This window comes from Malania oleifera, chromosome 11, assembly GCF_029873635.1.
Source record: "Malania oleifera isolate guangnan ecotype guangnan chromosome 11, ASM2987363v1, whole genome shotgun sequence".
Taxonomy (NCBI): Eukaryota; Viridiplantae; Streptophyta; class Magnoliopsida; order Santalales; family Ximeniaceae; genus Malania; species Malania oleifera.
Window position 1 is genome coordinate 78,745,668 of NC_080427.1, and position 21,158 is coordinate 78,766,825.

The 21,158-nt window shown below is 37.2% G+C and overlaps 1 protein-coding gene across 4 annotated transcripts in view; it reads right to left on the minus strand.

Moving 5' to 3' along the window:
- Positions 1-21,158, minus strand: part of LOC131168363 (uncharacterized) — a 68,145-nt gene that overhangs the window by 29,986 nt on the left and 17,001 nt on the right. For all 4 annotated transcript variants that reach the window (XM_058127732.1, XM_058127731.1, XM_058127729.1 and 1 more), the window contains exons 3-6: positions 19,180-19,318; positions 7,874-8,025; positions 2,605-2,688; positions 2,449-2,511 (exon numbers count right to left, since the gene is read on the minus strand). In XM_058127732.1, the coding sequence (XP_057983715.1) occupies positions 2,449-2,511; positions 2,605-2,688; positions 7,874-8,025; positions 19,180-19,318 (438 nt within the window). The remainder of the gene's footprint in view (positions 1-2,448; positions 2,512-2,604; positions 2,689-7,873; positions 8,026-19,179; positions 19,319-21,158) is intronic.

Sequence of the window (21,158 nt, forward strand, 5' to 3'; positions counted from 1 at the left end):
GGAACAAAGCGGCCTAACACAAACGGGGGTGGCAATCCCTCCTAATGGATGGATGACAACCCCCTTAAGAAAACCCACAAAAGATAAGAGAGTTCCTCCTCTTCCCTATCATTAAGAGACCAATTGAAATGGACATCCTAAGAAATATTATCCCCATTAGAATTAGAAAGGTAGAAATAACTCCATTATGCAACAAGGAAGACGGAGGATATAGACAAACAAAAGATGAAAAGCATACAATCACCCAATCAATTGTCTTCCCAAAAACAAATGCAAGAACCATTATGCACAACAAATTTAGTGTAAGGAATAAACGGAGAATAGATGTGCGATATACACCTCCAAGGACTCTCAAGGGAACATTCTACACCCATCTTTGCATCCCACCTGTTTACCTGCATGCCCAATTTACTTCTAATAACTCTGTGCCCAAAGGAATTCTCCTCTAAGAAAAACAGCAAAATCCATTAACCCATTGAAGCAATGTTTTTAGACACAAACATACCAAGACATAAGCACCCTCCCTAGACCTACAAACAATCTCTTTAACCAACTTATTCTTCCTCTCGCCCAACCTAGAGCGAAGAAAATCTCTCATGGCTTAATATTCCAACCTACCCCTACTAAAATTCTAAAAGTAGACAAGGTGAGACTTGTGTTCCTAAACTTCCAATGCAGGACTCACCTTCAGAGAACATTTAGCCTACTTAGCTTCTACCCAAACAAGCTTCCAAAAAAATCTGTAATCAAACTTGTTCACAAGCGAATAACCATGCTCATTCACAAGCTTTGTCCACAAGCTCTACACGCAAAGCTTAAACAAGCCAAGCCTACCTCAGGTCCGGCTCAGCTCATTTATTAACCAAGATTAGACAAGTTCATTCACTCATCTTAAAAAACAAAGACATAGCCAAAAAATAAAATAAAATAAAACCTAACAAAAGAACAAGATTAGACAAGTTCACAAATCACAAGATCTCAGTTCATTGCACCAACATTAACTCTAGGCTAGAACAATAGAGAATACTTTTAAGATACTAAAGTTTAGGGTGCATTTGGTATCATTATCGTTGTCATTGTCGTTGTTAGTTTTTTGTTTACTTTTTTCTCAGATGCAAAAACCAAGAACAAAAACATGTTTGGTTAGCACCGACTTCTCCTTCCCTCTCTACAAAAATATTTGGAACTGAAAGGCCAAAATGCACCTCTAAAATCAAAGGTTTTATTTGGTTGTTTGTGCTCAATAGGATAAATACTAATAATTTGCTGCAGATTGGGAGACCTTTAAAGGCTCTCTCTCTAGATATATGCATGTTTTGTTTTAACTGCTCAGAATCTGCTCCGCATCTTGCACTGTAATTTTGCAAGAAGGTTTGGAATAAGAAATTCAATTATTTTGGAGAAAGTTGGGTTTGTACAGGGACAGTGGAGGAGTTTCTGGGTTCTGGCAATATCTTTTGTTGGGTTTGGTAGGAATACGGAAGAAAAAGCGCTATGGATTAATGCTTTATTTGCATTATTTTGTGGTTTGTGGAAGGAATGAAACTCATGTATATTTTCAGGGAAGAAATTAACATTTTTGTTGGTGTGGGAGAAGATACCTTTTCCAGCTTCTCTGTGATGTGTGGGTAATGGTTCTTTCAAGGGGATAATGATATGCTTCTCAGATATTCAGCAGGATCAGCATTCTCTGTTGACTTCCAAGGCAGTGCTGATTTCTTTGGGCTGTTTTTTCACACTTTGATTTTCTTATTTTGTTTTCCCTGGAGTTTCACAGATTTTGTTAAGGAGATGTCCCTTCTCCTGATGGTACATTCTTATTCTATCTAATGAATGTCTTTTGCTATCAAATATATAAATATAATATAACAAAACAAAAACTAAAAGAAAATCCGAAAGGAGAAATTAAAGGGAAGAGGAAAAAACACAATAATGGTTCTCAATTTCAATGAAGCAAGACCTCCTTAAATGTACAAACTAAAGCCTTTATAAAGGCTTAAACCCTAAACCTAAATAAGAAAAAATAAAATAAAATGAAGAGATATAACACTAAATCCCCAAAGAAATAAAATTACAACATAATCCCTAAATTCACAAATAAATAAAATTAATAACTAAATAAAAAAAGCTTCTTTCTTCAGACATAACAAATGCTAGCTGCATTTCAACTCGCTATCTGTAAAAGACAAATGAAAATAGACATGAAAACTAACAGAGCGTCACCTATGAAGCTATTCTGGCCCCCCAAAGGAAAAAGAACTCGTCAAGAAAAGGAGATAATCCTCTCCAGTGGACCACAATGCCCCTCAGAAACACCTTAAGTATGTAATTTCAAAGGGTGCATGCAGCTATACAGCTACACATCAAACATGGAAAAGAGGGGGAAAACATGACACTAATCTATAAAGAAGCATTGGAAGGACAAAAATATTGTGGGAAGAAATTTACCTCATAAACAAAGGCATTTACTGACTCATTATCAGGTACGGAATCCCGCCCCCTGCATTGAATCTAGATCACAAAGAAAATTTAAAATTAAAGTGCTCAATCAGCAGAGACATGAAAGCAAAACAAAGAATAAAAACTCAAGTAACTAGTGCTCACCTTAACATGTTTTATACCTTCTTTATTCCAATCTGCTGATTGATAGTAACGACTAGTGTTTGTCAAGTCGATCACTAAACCAAGCTGAACATTAAGAAAATATAATTAATATTCATTCTCCCAATGAGTAGGGAAAGCTCATTTACGATTGTCCTATATTAGTGTCAATCTCAGCAAAATTATTCCCTCCTTCATCAATCTGCAACCTTTACAATTTGTTGATAAGTTTACACTTTAGAACTAAAAAAGTTGCCAACATATTTTATAATTTTAATACAAATATGAAGATATTGCAAATAACCAAAGAAGTAATTTATTGGGAAAAAGAATAGCTATCCGTGCTCCAAACAATCTTGCTTTTACAACAGTGGAATCTAAAAGCACAATTAATGTATTAATGCCCTCGAAGTGGATTGATGATTTTTTTTTCCCCAATTTTTAAGCATCCCAAAGGCCAAAATTTTTCGAATAGGAACAATAAAGGCCATGATGGCATGATGCTAAAATTGGTTACCACAGCAAATGAAAGACACATACCATGTTCCAATTATGTAATGCAACAACATAAAAAACAGTTCATGACACAAAGATGAACGGTCCTCTTTTTCTTTTGATGCCTTATGTCAGAGGGAGGCATTTTCGGAGTAGTGCCTATGTTTTTGGCTTAGGAGCTAGTGAGAGAGACTTTAGAGACCCAAATGAGCTCCTCAATGACATGGGTTTGAAATTAGTCAGTCCTGCTGGAGTTGAGGTAAGGTTGGGGATGAGTCTTGGAACTTACGAGCAGAAAAGAAGAAGATGCAGAAAGAGTTGAAGAATATGGCTTCTTCCATCAATTATAGCAACAGAAAGGGTAACAAGACAGGAGGCAAATGTGTAAGATTATGAAGATTGTCAGTTGGAACGTTAGGGTTCAAGAGGACGTTATGAAGAGGTGCTTGATAAGTGAGGTCTTGCGTAGGAATTCTCCCGATATTGTGTTGATCCAAGAAACTAAGCTTGACTTAGTTAATGGGGAGGTTGTTAAAGGAATGTAGGAAGGACACTCTAAGGATTGTGTTTATACACCCTCTCAGGGTGTCAGCAGGTGGCATTCTCGTGTTATGGGATACTCATTCTATTACCAAATTGGATTAGCCTAGTGGGTTTTTTATCTCTTTTTGTCATGTTAGAAGTGAAAGATCAAGGTCAATGTTGGGTTTCCTCAGTGTATGAACCTTCTAGGCCTGCTCTTAGAGGCTCTTTCTGGGAAGAGCTTTATTTTATTTCTAGCTTTGCCCCCATCGGTGGGTCATGGGTGGTGCCTTTAATGCAGTGAGGTTTCCTACGAAGAAGGGGGGAGGTAGGGTTACTGCAACTTTGCAGAAGTTTGATATGTTTATTAGGGAATGTGGATTGAGGGATTTTCCTTTGGGTAATGCTAAGTTTCATGGTCGGTGGGTGGAGGTAGGGTGGTGGCTAGTAGAATTGACAGGTTCTTGTTTTCTAGTGAGTGGGAGGATGAGTTCCCTAATCTCTCCGAAGTCTTTGTACCTAGACCCACCTCCAATCACTTTCCAATCTCATTGGAATCAAAGAACGTTTCTAGGGGTCCTGCTCCCTTCATGTTAGCACACATGTGGTTGGATCATGGTTCTTTCTAGTTTTTAGTAAGTAATTATTTGAGTGAGGATGTGTAAAAGGGCTAGGAAAAGTATAGATTTATGAAGAAATTGAAGAGATTGAAAGAAAAATTGAACGAGTGGAACAGGGAGGTGTTTTGAGATATTAGGTTTAGAAAAACTAGTATTTTAGCAGAGTTGGATGAGTTAGCTCGAAAGGAAGAAGGTGTTACTCTCTCAAGGGAGGAGTCAAGAAGGGTGTCATGGAAGAACAAATTGAAAGAGGTGATTTTTAAGACAATGAGAAGTTGGAGGCAGAAGATGAAGTTTAAATGGATAAGAGATGGTGATTGTAATTCTCGATTTTTTTCATAGGATAGCTAGTGGAAAAATGAGGACAAACTTGAGAGCTGGAGGTGGATAGTGGGGTTATTATCTCAGATACTAGCAGGATTTCCTCTGAGATCACTGATTTCTATTATAACTTGTTTCTGAGGAGGATGAGAGCAAACCGATGGTGGAAGGTTTAGAGTGGGATCCTTTGTTTGATAATAAGACAGCTTGGTTAGAGAAACCTTTCGAGAAAGTGGAAGTAAGGTCCACCATCTTAGGAATGAGGGATAAAGTTCTTGGGTCGAATGGTTTCAATTTGGCTTTCTTTCAAGATTGTGGGTGGTAGTTAAGGATGACTTGCTAAAGGTTTTTAATCAATTTTATTGGAATGGGATTTCAAGTAAGAGTGCTAATTCCACCTTTATAACTTTGGTGCCAAAGAAAAGCAAGCCTATTAAGATTTTTTATTATAGACCTATTAGCCTAGTATCCAGAGTTTATAAAAATAATCAATAAAGTACTAGCTAAAAGGTTGAGTGTAGTGATCAATAAACAACTACTATGGCCCAAAAGTGCTTTTTTATTTTTTTTATTTTTTTGAGGGTGGGAGAGAGATTGTGGATGCCATTTTGATTACGATTGAAGTCGTTGATGACATTCAGAGGAGAAAAAAGAAGGGGCTCATATTTAAACTGAACTTTCAAAAAGCTTATGATAAAGTGAGTTGGAACATTTTGGATAATATTTTTATGAAGAAGGGGTCTGGAGAGAGATGGAATAGTTGAATGAAAGGTTGCATGTCTAATGTGAATTATTTGGTGTTAGTGAACCGTGAGCCTAAATTCTGGATTAGGACTGTGAGGAAGAATAGACAGAGAGATTCTATTTCCCAGTTTTTACCGTTTTATTAGCTGATGTTCGAGTAGGATGGTTGATAGGGCTGTGGATAGAGGTTTAGTGAAAGGATTGGGTGTCGGAAGGGAGGATATAATGGGTTTCGCACCTTCAATTTGTTGATGACACTATCTTTTTTCTTGGAGGACAATAGGGCTTTTTTAAAAAATATTTTTGGGATTTCTCCATATTTTTGAAAGAGTTTTAGGGCTTAAGCTTAATATGGGAAAGAGTGGCATCGCAGCAATTAATGTGCCTCCCTATCAAGTCAAGGAGTTATCCTCAGAGGTAGGGTGCATTGTGTTGGAGAGGCCATTGTCCTTTTTATGGGTTGCTTTGGGGGTAACCCTAGATAGCCTTTGGGATCTGGTTGTCAAGAGAGTGTAAGCCTTTAGACGGGTAGAAGGGAGCTCTTTGTCCTTTGGAAGTTAGGATTACTCTTGTTCAGGCTTGCCTTTCTTGTATCCCGTTGTATATTCTTTCTATTGTCAAAATTCCTGTGGAGTGCTAGCAAAATTTATATAAATATGAGGGATTTTCTGTGGCCAGGGATAGGGGGTTTTAGGGACTATTTGGTGGGACAGGAGGTGGTCTGTAGGTCTAAATGAGAGCACGGTTTGGGTCTTGGGAATTTGGTGTCTAAAAACACGACCCTCTTGGCCAAATGGCTTTGGCGGTTCCTGTTAAGGGATTCTTCCTTGTGGCATAAAATTGTTAAAAGCAAGTTTAGATTCAATGAGAATGGGTGGGATACTAATTTGGGTTCTAGATGTTCTTTAGAAAGCCCGTGTAAAGCTATTTTTCAGATTTATCCTCTCTTTATTTTTCATACTAAATTTTTTTGCTAGGTAGGGATTGCAATATCCATTTTTGGAAAGACCTTTTGTTGAGGAATGTTGTTTTGTCCACCTCTTTTCCTCGCTTCTTTTGTCTAAGCCCAGGGCAAAACGATACCATTTCTTCTTTCATTGTAGATCCGGGTGGTCCTTTATCATCTTGGAATTTTCACTTTCAGAGATCCTTGAATGATAGGGAAATGAAAGAATTATCCTCCTTGTTAGTCTTGTTGAATAATTGTCTTATATCTTCAGAAGCTAATAGTTGATCCTAGTCTTCCGATCCCTCAGGGTTTTATTCTTGCAAATCTTTCGAGTGTTCATGACTGGCACTGATTTTTCCTTTCCACTCTACAAAACTAATTGCAAGGCCAAAGTTCCCCCCACCCCCCACAAAAAAAAAAATCAAAGCTTTTCTCTAGTTGGTTGCACTTAATATGATCAACACTAATAACTTGTTGCAGATTAGAAGAGCTTTAAAGGCTCTCCCTAGATACTAGTGTACGTCGTTTTAATTGCTCAGAATCTGCCCCACATTTTCCTGCATTGTGATTTTGTCTAGAGGGTTTGGAACAAGCTATTCAATTATTTTGGCGAAAGTTGGGTTTGCCTAGAGACGGTGGAGGATTTTGGCAATTTCTTTTGCCAGTTTTGGTAGGAAAAAGGAAGGAACAGTATTATGGAACTGTGCTTTATTTGCAGTATTTTGGTGCTTGTGGAAGGAATGTGACACGCATATTCTCAGGTAGGAAGTTATTGTGTCTGTTGGCATGGGAGAAGATTCGTCATTTGGCCTCTCTTTGGTGTGTGGGTAATGGTAACTTCAAGGGAATGTGCTTTTCAGATATTCAGCACTATTGGTGATCTTTGTCAACTTATTAAGATGTGCTGATTTTCCTGTATTGTTTTTTGTGCCTTTTGGTTTTTCTTTTTTGTTTTCTCTAGGGTATTCCTGAATTTGTTAAGGAGATATCTCTTCTCCTAATTGTACATTCTTAATCTATCAATGAATTTCTTTTGCTATAAAAAAAAATGATGAACAATCATTCAGATTGTTTGAGAATGACTATAAACAGCAAAAACATGGTGGGGAAGGAAATTAGATGATCTTGCATCTGTGAGTGAACATAAGAAACAACTAGAACAAAGGTTAAATGGATGCGCCAGTGTGGCAAGCACACACATCTGCTTAATAGGAATGCAGGCCAAACAGAGCATGCAAATATAACCAATAAAGGACAACGTCTTTTTCAAAACAAAGAAATGACAAATGAAAAGAGGAAAGCCCAAAAAATTTTAAGAATGATGCATGTCTAGAAAATCATTATCAATCTGTGCAATTAATGGGTGCTTCTTTTGTTGCTTTGTGGCCTCTGGAATTTGGAACTTCCAGAGGAATTTCACAGGTCTATATTAAGACGGACTGGGAAATCCTTACTGTTGAATTAGCTTAGTGCTTTTGTTTTGCTCTGTTTTATCTCAAGGGATGCAATATCTTCCTCTTGTATTGTTTCCCATCATGTTGTCATCAATCTCCATATTTTATTAAAAAATTTAAAAATAAATAAAAATAAACAATTTCCAGGAAGCCCCAAGTAAACTTACTTTTCTTCCTAAAACTCGTTGCTGGTGAATCACTTGTCTAAAAGAGTATCTCCTCCCGGGAGCAACATAGTCATTAAAAGATTCACCCAGAGGAACCTTAGAAGGAATGATGCCATTTATTTCTTGACCAGCTGGAGGGCAATCCAACCAACCTACAACAGGAATACAAAAGAGTCAAAAATAAAACAAAATAAAACTTCAGAAAACTAATCAAACTATCATTCAAATATGAGAAGTATTAACAATAGCAGCCGCAGCAGGAACAACAAATTCATAAATCCCACCATGTGGAGTCAGTTATATGAACCCTCTTCCACCAGTCTGTTTATTCAGGTAAAATCCTTTCTGAAGTACCAAGGCAATCAAATCATTCTTCCCTACCTTGATCCAAGCTTTCCTAGATATTCATCATCCTCTCCCACTGCCTCTAATATCTGAAACTCTCCGTTACGGGTGCTCTATCCAACGAATCTATATAGCAAGTGCCCTGATCATCTGAAAAGCTTTTCCCTTACCTTCCACAGGTGTTACTCACCTTACAATGAATATATTCATTTTTCAGTTCTTTTAGAGGTAAGCCACTTTTTTTTGGAGGGGGTGGGGGTGTAGAAAGAAGATTTATTAACAAGAAAAGCCAAGATCCTCGGTAGAAAAACAAAGGAAATAGGATGATTGAACATCTCTGAAAATCATGAACAAGAACCACATCAAAGAGGCCCACTAATTGTGCTGCAAATCACCCATAACATACCCCCCAAACCACCAAAAGAACTTGCCCAAAGAGATGCTAGGAACACAATGCTTATCCCAAAGCAAAAGAGAGGTGAATTTATCCAAAAATCATTTCATTTCTTTCTATCCGAAGCACCCAAAGAATAAACAAGCAAGCAACATCCTCCGTATCTTACCTACCTCAAACCTGTAAACTATCTTCATAAAACCTTCCACATTCTCTAGCCACATCCTTATCTCCCTAAAAATACGAAACAAAATACTCCAAAGCAGCCTAACCATTTCACAATGGATAAAGAGGTGTGAAGTATTCTCCTGCAAGGGCATGGGCATAATGCACATATCCAGATTATATTACTTATAACTTGCAACGCCTCCTCAGATGTCTGTCACAGATCAATATCAAAGTCTAGATAAAGGCCTTAACTTAGAAGGAATCCTTGCATTCCAAATAATTTTGTCCAGAGAAAAAATAAGAGGAATTTTATGCCACCTCTTCTTGTTTCAGATATGTTTTTTGAACATGTTGATTTTTAGATCTAAGTTGCAACACACGTGCACACGCACACGCATGGTGGATGGATCACATGGCAGTACTAACAATTGATGTAGAATGTAAAACATCATGTTCAAATAAAAATATCAGTCTTTTTTACAACTTAACCCTACTTGCACTCGCATACCACACAGTAGTACTTATAACTACACACACCTTCCAAAACACTCTTAACTACACACATCTCAGCATGATTACATGAAGTGGAATGAGAACAGGTACGGCACAGGGAAGGTTGGAGATGTAGAAGAATCATAGATTTAAGCATCTAGGAAGTGCATGGTAAATTTATAAAATAAAGACAAAATATGTATATCTAAATTGCAAACCGACATACAATATTTTCAAATAAATGTAACTGCAACATATAAACTAACATAATTACACAAGACAATATTTTCACATAACAATGCCTAACCCTGGCATTTGGAAGCATGGAGTTAAGACCTTGGATTCAGATCTGTGAGGATTTAGACAAAATGTAGCATTAAAATTGTTTTTTTTTTTTTTTTCAAATCCTCACAAATCCAAATACAAGGTCCACAATCCATGATGCCAGACACAACGTAAAAGATTACCTTTTTCTTAAATAGAAAAAAGACTTTATTAACGAGGAAGAACAATGAGTATAAGAAACCCTTCAAAACACGCCAACCCAAAAAATAATATAAAAAGAGAAGAATAAAGAAAGATCAGGCTAACAAAATCTATCCAATCATATTGAATATAAGAGAAAACCTACAACTAAAACAACCTACTGAGAATACCAAAAGTGAAGTGAAGAAGGCAATCAATAGATGAAATGTCTTAAACCCCTAATCCAAATTCACTAGGATTTCTCTCTAACATGAAAACTTTATCTCCTCCCCAAACCTTCTCCAATCTCAGTTCTAAGGACTTTTACCTCCATCAAGTCTATTTTTCAATGAAGAATCTCCACCATTATACCCTATTACCAATCGCACAAGACAGAGTTCGGTGTGTGTGTGTGTGTGTGTGTGTGTGTGTGTGTGTGTGAGAGAGAGAGAGAGAGAGAGAGAGTAGAGTACTAATAGACTCATGAGAGAGTTACAAATAACTCTTGGTTTTAGAGGTTTAGATGGGAGACTAGGACTTACAGTTATAGGTGTGTCAGGGGACCAAACACTACACACCTTGTGAAGGATCATGCAACACTAGCTAAAACACTCTCGCTAGTGAGTGAAAATAGTAAGCAGTCATGTAAGCAAATGAGAACTACGTAGTAAATTATAAAGCAATGTAATTCATTACTAACATCTCCTTAGGCAACATGTATTTAGCAAGGCAGGGAAGTAGGATAAACATGTTTAAAAATGCTAGTGAGCTTTACAATAACTGATGAACAATCACCCTCCCCTAAAGAGGCTTCTACGATATTCTAGCTTTGGCACTAGGAAACATAAAACCCACGGAGGAGTCATACTCCCATTTTAAACTGAGACATTATCAAACCCAATGAGTAAAACCTATACAACTATTTACATAATGGTTACCTATCTCATGCACACGAGAAATGGTTACGGGCAAGCATAATGCCCTGAACAAGCTCATCACGTGACAATGGACAGATTGTCTCTTCCAAGTGGGATGCATGACAATGTTAGATTTTCAAATGAAAGGGAAAAAATTTTTTGTCACCCAAGAGAAAAAAATGTATGGAGGGGCAATTGGGGCTAAAAAAAAGGGTGAGAGTTAAAATGGTTGTGGTAGGAGTAGCTCCCCATGGAGTGTGTTTGTAAAAGCAAACAAGGAAGGGGTGAGAGGAATGTTTCTCTAGTTTGACCTTTGAAATTAGAGGCAGGATGCATATGTTCTTCCCTCGTGCTACTTTCTGCAGAAAACACCAACCCCTGAAAGTTTGTAAAAACAAGGATACGATATGACCATAAGACATTAGTTAATTAATATAAAAAATATATATTAAAGCATGTTTTTCCATTTCAATGAAAAGTATCGTGGTAATAGGCATCATTCATGCCCAATTATGAACTGCATAATCATTAACAACTCATATTAATAAACTCAGAAAGGAGGTTGTTCCAGCCGTTCAACTTTGATGGTTCGACCCTCAAAGACTCGCCCCGCATAAGCATGAGGGAAACTAGGCTTTGAGGCTTTGAGTTCTGGCTGTTCGACTTTGACGGTCTGACCATTCAGATGAGTCACAGAGAAGAGTATTCAAGACTTACACAAAGTGATGTCCAGAAAGAGATGCTGAAATGTTGGCAGTGGCTACAGTTTGAAGGCTGCACTGTCCAGAAATGGAGGCTGGAAGGGAGTTTCAAAGGTCGCAAGACTAGGGTTCAATGGTTCAAAAGTTGTCTTCTCCCACTAGGCGGAGATGTCTGGCAACAGATGCAGGGAGGGAGGTTTGAAGGTAACAAGCGAGAGCTGGGGCTCAGTAGAAGTTTGTGTTCCCCTTTTCTCCTTTGCTATTTCTGCTGCTTTTTTGCTTTTTGTTAAGTGCCCTCAAAAATGCTGTTTTTCATAGTCGGAACGTGTCCCACGTATATTCCAATGTATCTGTGTGTATCCAGGCATATCCAAACGTGTCCGGTTTTTTTAAAATAAAAAAATAATTACGGATACATATCTGATACTTATCCAGCCATTTCCGAGCTGTATCTGTATCCAATACTTGTCCAATACAGATACTTAACCCCTTTTGAAGTATCTGAGCTTCCTAGATTCTTACATTGTCCTTTTTCATGGAGGATGTGGAATAATGTATTTAGAGATCTGTGGGAATCAGTGTTTCAAAAGGTGAAGGTGTAAGGAAAGGAGCTTTACCCCTTCCAACACAAGGCATAAGCCTTTTGGAATTTTATTTTTTTATTTAAAAATATATAAAAATGAATTATACATACAAAAAATAATAATAAATTTTATTATATAGTTATAACAAAACCTGTTACATACAATTTTCACCTAAAAACAGCTTCAAGGGTCTAAACTCAGGAACTCAAGCTGCCCATGAGAAAACTTGCCCATCTCTTACTGGGACACTGCCACATGCCTGCCCAATGAGGATAAACATTGTACTCTGATTGCCTTTCCTGGTAAAGGAGCCATAAAAAAGGACAAAAGTATAAAAAGCCAGTGTTGACACTCTCTCTCAAATGCAATTGAAGAGATTGTATTTTAGTTGTTGCTGCTCCCAAAGTGAAATAGAAGTTTCTCGCAAAGAGAGACTTTCAGGGTGAGGATTTGGAGAAGATATGAAGCAACCTTAATCAGAAGAAGAGAAGCAATAGCCCAGTCATCTCGTCAGAGCAGTGTTTCCAGACAAGATGGGCCAAGGGTGTTCATCACAGGGAAAGTGTTCATCGAGGCAGGCAGGGCTCGTGCTCTGAATGCTGCACAAATGAACAGAAGAACAAAGCCTTTCATGCCCTAATTATATAATTTTTATTTTATTTTATATTTTCTATATTACAAAAATAAGTTAAACAGGGATCTATATATGGTTGAACCTTACAGTTTGAAGTGTGAACGGCGCATTTTTTTGCCTGACGTGTCTGCCTTTCATGAGTCACGCATTTCATATTACGCCTTGAGGCATTCAACTATCAAGGCTCAAAAAAACATCAAGGGGCACCTCATAAACACCTTTCAAGACACTGGTGAGAATGGAGTTTGTCCGCCTCCTTTAGATGGCCTATGTAGTCGTCTGTTTAGGAAATTTGAGGAGAAGAGGAGGAAAGATCATTGAAGGTGTACAGCCTTTGCAATCACTTAGAGGTATCTCTTCAACTGATATGCAACAAGACTGGAATGCTTTGCTTCATTAGTTTGTTTTGTAAATATTTCTTCATTTTGTTTTGTTCTTTCCTTGTTAGGTTGGAGGATTACTTGTCCCCCTTTTGTATCTATTTTTTTTCTTTCACATAATTCTTTGTTTATCCCAAAATATTTTTTTACGCGCGGTAGGCAGCTAGCGCAGATTTCTCCTGAAGAAACTAATTTGGAAAGAATCCTCACTGTAGATAATCTGATGACCAGAAGAGTAAGTAAAGTTCGCCGTGCCTTTGTGCAAGTAACAAGGAAAAGCAATCAACCTCTCACATTGTACATGGGTGAGCACGCCATGAGGTCTGGTCTGCGCAATTTTGGTTACCAAATGGGTGGCAACTGGTAGAGTGAGACCCATGTTCCAGACTGGACAGGATCCAAAAGCACATAGAGAGAGAATGACTGAATGAGAGGGAAGAGAGATGGGTTTATATCCATCTTGCTGTGTTTTGGATGAGAATGCTAGAGCCTTTGAATAAATCAAAATGTGGCCCTCAAAGGTTGAAAGAGAAGTGGTTCTCTATTTTCCATTTTTGGACAGTGGATTGTTCTATAAAAAAATTTTATTCTTCTGTAGATTTTCTGGATAGATTTTTTCTTAAATTTATCATAATTTCTTTAGCTTCTGCTATCTAAAAAAATAATTTGTTAGTTTTAACTGATGTACAAGATTTAGTCCCTCTGTAACAAGATTCACAATTTCAATTATAAGATTAAAAAAACAGTTGTGACAGCAAGGTCATCATGAAGGGAAAAAAGTTCTGACAAATTTATATAAGAGAAATGCAGAATTGAGTTTATTGATGAATGTGTCACCTGGTAAGGAATTACCCACAATAAAGATCCACAAATGCTTATCATATAATAACCTAACCTAGACGTCTCTAGAAATTTTTTGTATTATTAAGAGTGCCTTATGTGACTTCTTGCTCATGCCTAAATATATACATGTCTTTCATCAAAATATATTTTTTGGCCATGCATCTCTTTTTTATTCTAGATAAACTTTTTTCTTCAGTCAAAAAAACATTATTCATAGATGTATATTTTGATCAATTATTATAATTCACACTAGGGCACATACAAAGTATTATATTTTTCAAAAGAAATCTAGCTTATCAGAAGTAGGTAAGTGGCTTTGACCAACCATGTTAAAAAAGTATTGAAAATTTATTGTCAGTTAAAAACTTAACACTTCCACCAGTAAAAGTATACAAAAAGAAATTATTTTCTAACATAAAACGAAAAACTAATTCAGGCAACTTACAAAAATTTAGAAGCTTTCCTCTAGAATCAAATATGCGGATTAGAGTTTTTGAAAATGTTAATTTAAAAAAGTTAATCTCTTAATAAGATAAGAAGGGGAGCCTTGGCATAAAGGTAGAGTTGTACCCATGTGACCTGGGGGTCACGTGTTCGAGGTGTGGAAACTGGAAACAGCCTCTTGCAAAAACGCAAGGTAAGGCTGCATATACTATAGACTCATTGTGGTCTGCCCCTTCCTTGGACCCTGCATATGCAGGAGCTTTGTGCACCAGCCTGTTTTTTATTTTTTTTCTTTAATTACTCTGATCAAAACTAACAATTACCAATTTACTACCGGTAATGATAAAATAAGAGCATTCAATCATCCAGTAGAATTTACTCAATTTATCAAAAATTTTTTCATCATCCAACTGAATTTATTAAATTATTTTTTTTATAATTTGGTATTCTGATTGAATATAACTTTTAGAATAAGCTACTGTTCTTTGACACTTAACTGCCCCTTAATAGAAGCTGAGCTCTTAATGATCTAAAATTCAGTGATCCCATCTTGTTTGGTAAACCTCTTAATTGGTGTTGAATTGACTCAAGAACAGGGTCCCAAAAGGATTTGCAGCAGGGTTACCTTTGAAGGGAAGAACTAATTGGTGATAGACAAACTTAGAACAACACAACCAGCCAGCCTAGCAAAAGGACTTGGGTTGATCCCAATCCCCATGATGACACTTTTAGATAAGTTGATTCTAAGAGCAAACATTTTCTCAAATAATTGGAGAATGGTTAACATATAGGAAAACCTATCCATAACCTCCAGTGGGGCTGGGATGGGAGAATTCAGTTGCAAATTGCAAATGCAATATGGGTAAGTTCTCATTGCCCACATTAAATCCTTCCATCAAGCCTCTATCAATCTGCTCAAAGCATTCGCCACAATTATGAAAATGAAAGGGAGGAGAGGATCCCCCTGCCTTAGACCCCTATAAGCTCAAAACCAGGGTATAGCCTCCCTATTCACCAGAACAGACAATGCCATAGATAAGAGGGACTCCCAAATCCATTTCCCCCATCTAACTCCAAAACCTTTTTCTGTTCCAACACTATCCAACAAACCCCTACTCACAGAATCATAGGCTTTTTTCAAAATACAAATTCAAAAAACCAAAGCCCTTTTCTTTCTTCTGATGGCATATTCAACAACCTCATTGTCTCAATGTAGCATCTTTAATCTGCCTATCACCAATGAACGCACTCTTGACCATTGGACATGGTATCCAACAAGGCTCAAGACACTAGTTGATCTCCTGGATAACACTTCAAAATCATATACATGCTGGTCACCAAACTGCTTGGCCTGAAATCTTTGACTCTAGTACCAAGGTCTTTTTTGGGGACCAAGATAATATAGTGGAATTAATGTTCCTACACACACACACACACACACAAACTTTAAGAAGATCGCCCTTCAAAAAATCCACACATCATGAAAGAAAGCTAAAGTGAACCCATCTGGCCCAAGGGAGCCCTCACTCCATCCAAATCAAATTCAACAGATCTATCTCTTCATAAAAGCCACTCAATCCACTCAGATTTCTTGGAAGGAGTAGGGTACCGACACAACCCTTCAACGATGGCCCTGCCTCCATCTTCACCACCAAAAAGGACTCCTATAATCATTAATCATACTAGCAATGCAGTGGACCTTAAAGCTTGGTTTGTTGTTGTTATACTACCAATAAGTAAATACCCCTAGTAATCATGCCCCTCTTCTCCTCCAATTCTTTAATAGAATTCCTCCTCCCACTTGCCACCCAATGAAAGAATCTAGTGTCACTTACAGTCTCCCTCTTTAATCTGCTGATCTTTTTGTCGCCAATTGACCTCTTCCCTCAAGAGAACCTACTCAAATTCATGAAACAATTGAACTCTTCTACTCGCTGAATCTTCTAAGAGGTCAGTGCCCCTCCTCGTCTAATTGATCTATGACACCTAGATCTTGTTTCTTTTATCCCAAAGAAACACATCACCAAAAGACTCCACGTTCCAAGTTCTAAGTTCATCTTTCAAAAACTTCACCCATCTCATAAAGCAAAAGCCTTCCCAATCTTCTACAATAGACTCCTCCCCCACTCCCTACCCAGCCTCCAAAATTCAAGGTGTGTCAAACCACATATTTTCAAAATGAAACAGTGTTGGACCCCACTTCATAGGGTTGGATTCATGGACTAAGGGGCAGTGATCAGAAATCACTCTAGGGAGCACTTCTTGAGTGAGGTCAGGCAAAACGCTCTCCCATAGAAAAGAAGAATCTATCAATCCTAGTAGCTACTAACCTATTACCAGCCGCTAACCAGGTAAACTAAGCATTTGCAAGAGGAATATCCCTTAAGTCACAATCCAAGGAATCAAAAACCCTCACGCTAAGAGTGACCCTAGAGCCTCCCAATACTTCATTAGCAGATCTAGCAATGTTGAAGTCACCCCCACAACAAATTAGGATAACCCATTCCATAGATTGCAGCTAGCTCGTCTCATAGAAAACCTCAACCGAGGACAGTGGGGGCCATAAACCAAAGTAAGCCACCAATATCCCTTACCCTTAATGTATAAAAGAACAAACACAAAGAAGGAGCCAATCACATCATCTTGTTTGCAAGCAGACTTGGTGTCTAAAAAATCAAAATACTGCCTGATGAGCCAAAAGAAGATGAGGAAACCCAATCCTTGGACTAGGGTCCCAAAGACTCGTAATTTTTTTTTTATCGGCAGAGAGAAATATTATGAAAAGAAGGCAGCAAGGGGTTGCCACCCGAGTACAACATCAACAAAAGCACCACACCTCAATATAAAGTATCAAAGAAATCAAGGATTACAGAAGAGTCCCTCCCAACCAGCCCTCTATGCCAACTAGAAATCTAGAGAAACTTGTACAGAAGCTCATTACAACCATTCATGTGAAGTCTGATTTTCAACTTGCTGATTTGTTCACTAAAGCTTTGGGAGGTGCTCTCGTGAAATTCATTTGTAACAAGCTAGGAGCATAAGATATATACGCTCAACCTTGAGGGGGGGTGTTAAAGGTTATTTGGTCATTTAGCATTATTAGTGTGTGTTCAAGTTATGTTAGTAAGTGAGAGTTCATAAGGGTATTATGGTCATCGGAATTGTATTTGAGATATATTATAAAGAGGGAGAGACCTATCATTGAGATTAGGTCTTCCATTTTACACAACTATTCAACAGCACTAAACCACTCGTTAGGTTCACCATTTATAATGACTAGAAAAAATGCAGTAGACAAGCCCCCCTCATTCAAAAAGCCTCCTCACCCCAAAACCCTTCCTAGCAAAAATTCTTATCCAAAAAATTCCAACTAACCCAATGGTAACCCTTTCCAAATCCAATTTAAAAATGAACCCCCAACTTTTTTCACCAACAAACATCCTCACTACCTCATTAGCTAATAGGATAGCATCCACATTTGTCTATCCCTAACAAAAGCACTTTAGGCATGGATGGAAAATAGTATCCCAACACAAGATTCAACCTTTCTACAAGAACCTGAGAAATGATACTGTACGCACTAGTTAACTAATAGATTGGAAATCATCAACTTAATTAACAAACTCTTCTCCAGCACCAAAGTGATGAAAGTAGAATTAATGCTTTTGTACAAAATCTCATTAAAGTATAACTAATTAAAAATCTTCAATGCATCAACCCTAACCATATCAAACATCTTAAAAGAAAAAAGGCTAATCAAAATCATCCGGACCTTGAGCCTTACAGCCCTCACTTATTCTCCTCAAAAAGCCTTTTCAACTAACTTTATTTGCCGTTAGAAAGACGATCCCATACTAACCCCTCAAACATAGGTCTACCATCATCCTATTACGTAAATAAATTGGAAAAAAAATAATTAGTGATCTCAATACCAATTAATCAAGGATCAGATGTAAATCCAGCCCCCCAAAAAATTCCAATTTCCTACTCAAATTTCTTCCCATCTTGCCACTGGACAGGGTCAAAGTACAAGTAGTCTGAGGACAAGGTCAACCTATGAAAGAATTTTGAATAGCAATCACCTCTATAAGCCAGGTAAATTTTATCTTTTGCCTCCAACTCCTCATTTCCCTAAAGATCGCCTCCTTAACTCATTTTTCAATGAAACCCACTTAGTCTCCTCAAAATTCATTAATTAATTTATAAAATTAAGTAAAGTTGATATATTTACTCAATATTTTTCACTTGCAATTGCACATAATAGAAACAATAGTTTTTCATCTCCACACAAATTTTTTACATGCAGAAATAAGGAGATAAGACCTTATATTTGTTAATTGTCAAAAGCATATGGATAGCATTAATATTTTTATTCACTAAAGCCAATAATATGTTCTAAGTTTTCTACAACATAAAGCAGTTCAGTTTGGAGCGAAAACAAAGATTTTTGCACAACTAGGCAACCTTGAAATATAGGGAAGTATCATTATAGAGCAAGATATTGCAATATTCTTGAAGTAAAGGTACCTTTCGGAAAACAGGGAAAAAAAAAATCCTCAATGTGCATCTTAGAATCAATTTTCTTACTCATTGCAATACTAAATATCCAATATTTGTGTAAGATAAAATGTGCAGAGTGTTGTCAGGGGTGGGAGAGAAAAGAAGGAAGATGGGGAAAGGAGAAAACTTGGCTCCTAGCATTGCTATATAACAAAAGACTATGACAGCAATCATTTCTTTCCTATTTCACAGAATAGTGTGGGAAATAAGTTTTACAATGCCATTGTACAAGTATTTGTTAATTCTGAATCCCTTAATCCTAAATAATAATTCAAGAAAATAATCTAACAGAGTATGATAATGCAATTTCATCAAATTGATTGCTAATGCTCACATGAATAATCAAAAACCATGTACAGCACATAGCCACAAATTTTACCTGGGGGAAGCCTGTTTCTATCAAAATATTTGGGGTTTCTGTTCAGATACATCTGATCATGTGCATGTGGCTGAGCTCCATGCATAGGTCTGTCATCTGAGCGTTCTCTTTTCAAACGGCGACGTCTTTCTTCACGTTCCTAATAAAAAATAAAAAATAAATCAGCTAAAATCAAAGATCACACAACAGACACAAATGTGCAAGCAAGAATGCAAATGATCATACTATTGAATAAATATTCATGAGTGTGGAAGGCTACAATCTTGGATGGTAAATACATGATAAAAGGGGGACACAATTTGCAGAGAAATGCAGCATCACATGCAAATAAAAATGTTTAAGGGTATAAAAACAATATAGCAGTCCAACCCAAAAATAACATCTTGAAAACACAGCCTCCATGACAAAACCAACAGTCCATGGAAAAAGAAAATTAAAAGGCATACTGCCACAAAATCTTGATAGTACTAAATTTATATGCAAGGAAATTATACAAGAAAATGGACTCTGGACAATACAGAAGTCTCTTCAGCAAACAACAAAAATGCATTTTACTCTTTCTATTCATTTGCTCAAAAATGGAGACATTTTCAACAGGGAGTCGCAGCTTTATGTATTCCGAGTACCTCACTGCCTTTAATAAAAATATTAATAGTATCGAAAATGTTAAGACTCGACATACACCATTGACCCATAAAAATTCACAGCTTAAGCTTTCAAGTAAGGTAGTAACCTAACATGGAACTAGAGCCATGGTCATCAGGAGATCATAGGTTCTTTCCTTGTTGCCGGCATTTATTTTGTGGTTATTATAAATTATTTTATTTTTTGTAATGTGCTTACTCATCATCAGGTTGCACATATGAGGGAGTTTAAATACTCGATACACACCCACAGCCCACACCCTGACAATTTAAGTTTTTAGGTGATGCGGTAATCTAATAGAATCATTACTCAAAAATAATTTTTGTTACTCGCATTAGACCAACAAAAACATTTGCACGTTAAATATCATGAAATTCCTCCAAAAATCCTGTTAACAATCAGAAGCAGTTCAACTCAATCAAACAAATCTAAAAGAAAACTACAAACAAAATTCAATATAAACATATTTTATTTAGACAACAAAAGAATTTTTATTAGAGAGACAGAAGCAAGAGAGAGAGAGAGAGTCAGGCCGCCTCCTACTCATTGAAAAATATGGAAAAGAAAAGAAAACCAAACTATGACTGCCTATTAAGAGAACCCTTCAAGATATATATACAGAGAGAGAGAGAGAGAGAGAGAGAGAGAGCTAAGCATCCTAAAAATAGTAAAAAATGGGAAGGAAAATAAGCCAATCTAGGAATGTCAATCAAGAAACCCCTTTTACAAGCCCCTCCATAACCAACAGAACCCTTCAAACTTTCTGACCCCTCCTACTGTTCCCTTGCAATCCATTTTAACTTTGCAGTCACCAGTGTAAAGCGGCTTTAAACCCATCTTATCTACAAAATCCTGTTATTCCAAATTTCCAGTCCCATTCCCCACCTTATTCCAATTATGAGCGAAGGACCCACCCTCCAGGGAGCAAGGATTGAGAAGAAGTCTATCCCCTCCACTTCTTTTAGTACTACTAAAAACTTGCAATTCTCTAGAACCTCTTATTCCAAATTTCCAGTCCCATTCCCCACCTTATTCCAATTATGAGCAAAGGACCCACCCTCCAGGGAGCAAGGATTGAGAAGAAGACTATCCCCTCCACTTCTATTAGTACTACTAGAAACTTGCAATTCTCTAGAACCTCTGTAGTGCAGAAAATGGGAAAAAATGTGGACGGAGAGAAGAAAAGGAGAAAGAAGAAGAACAAGAAAAAAGTGGAACAACAGGATGTATTGTAGCAGAAGGTTAGAGAGATACAGCTACCAAATACATCTATGCCCTACTATTCACTAAAACACAATCACAAAATAACACTAGCATAATGGGAAAATTACAAA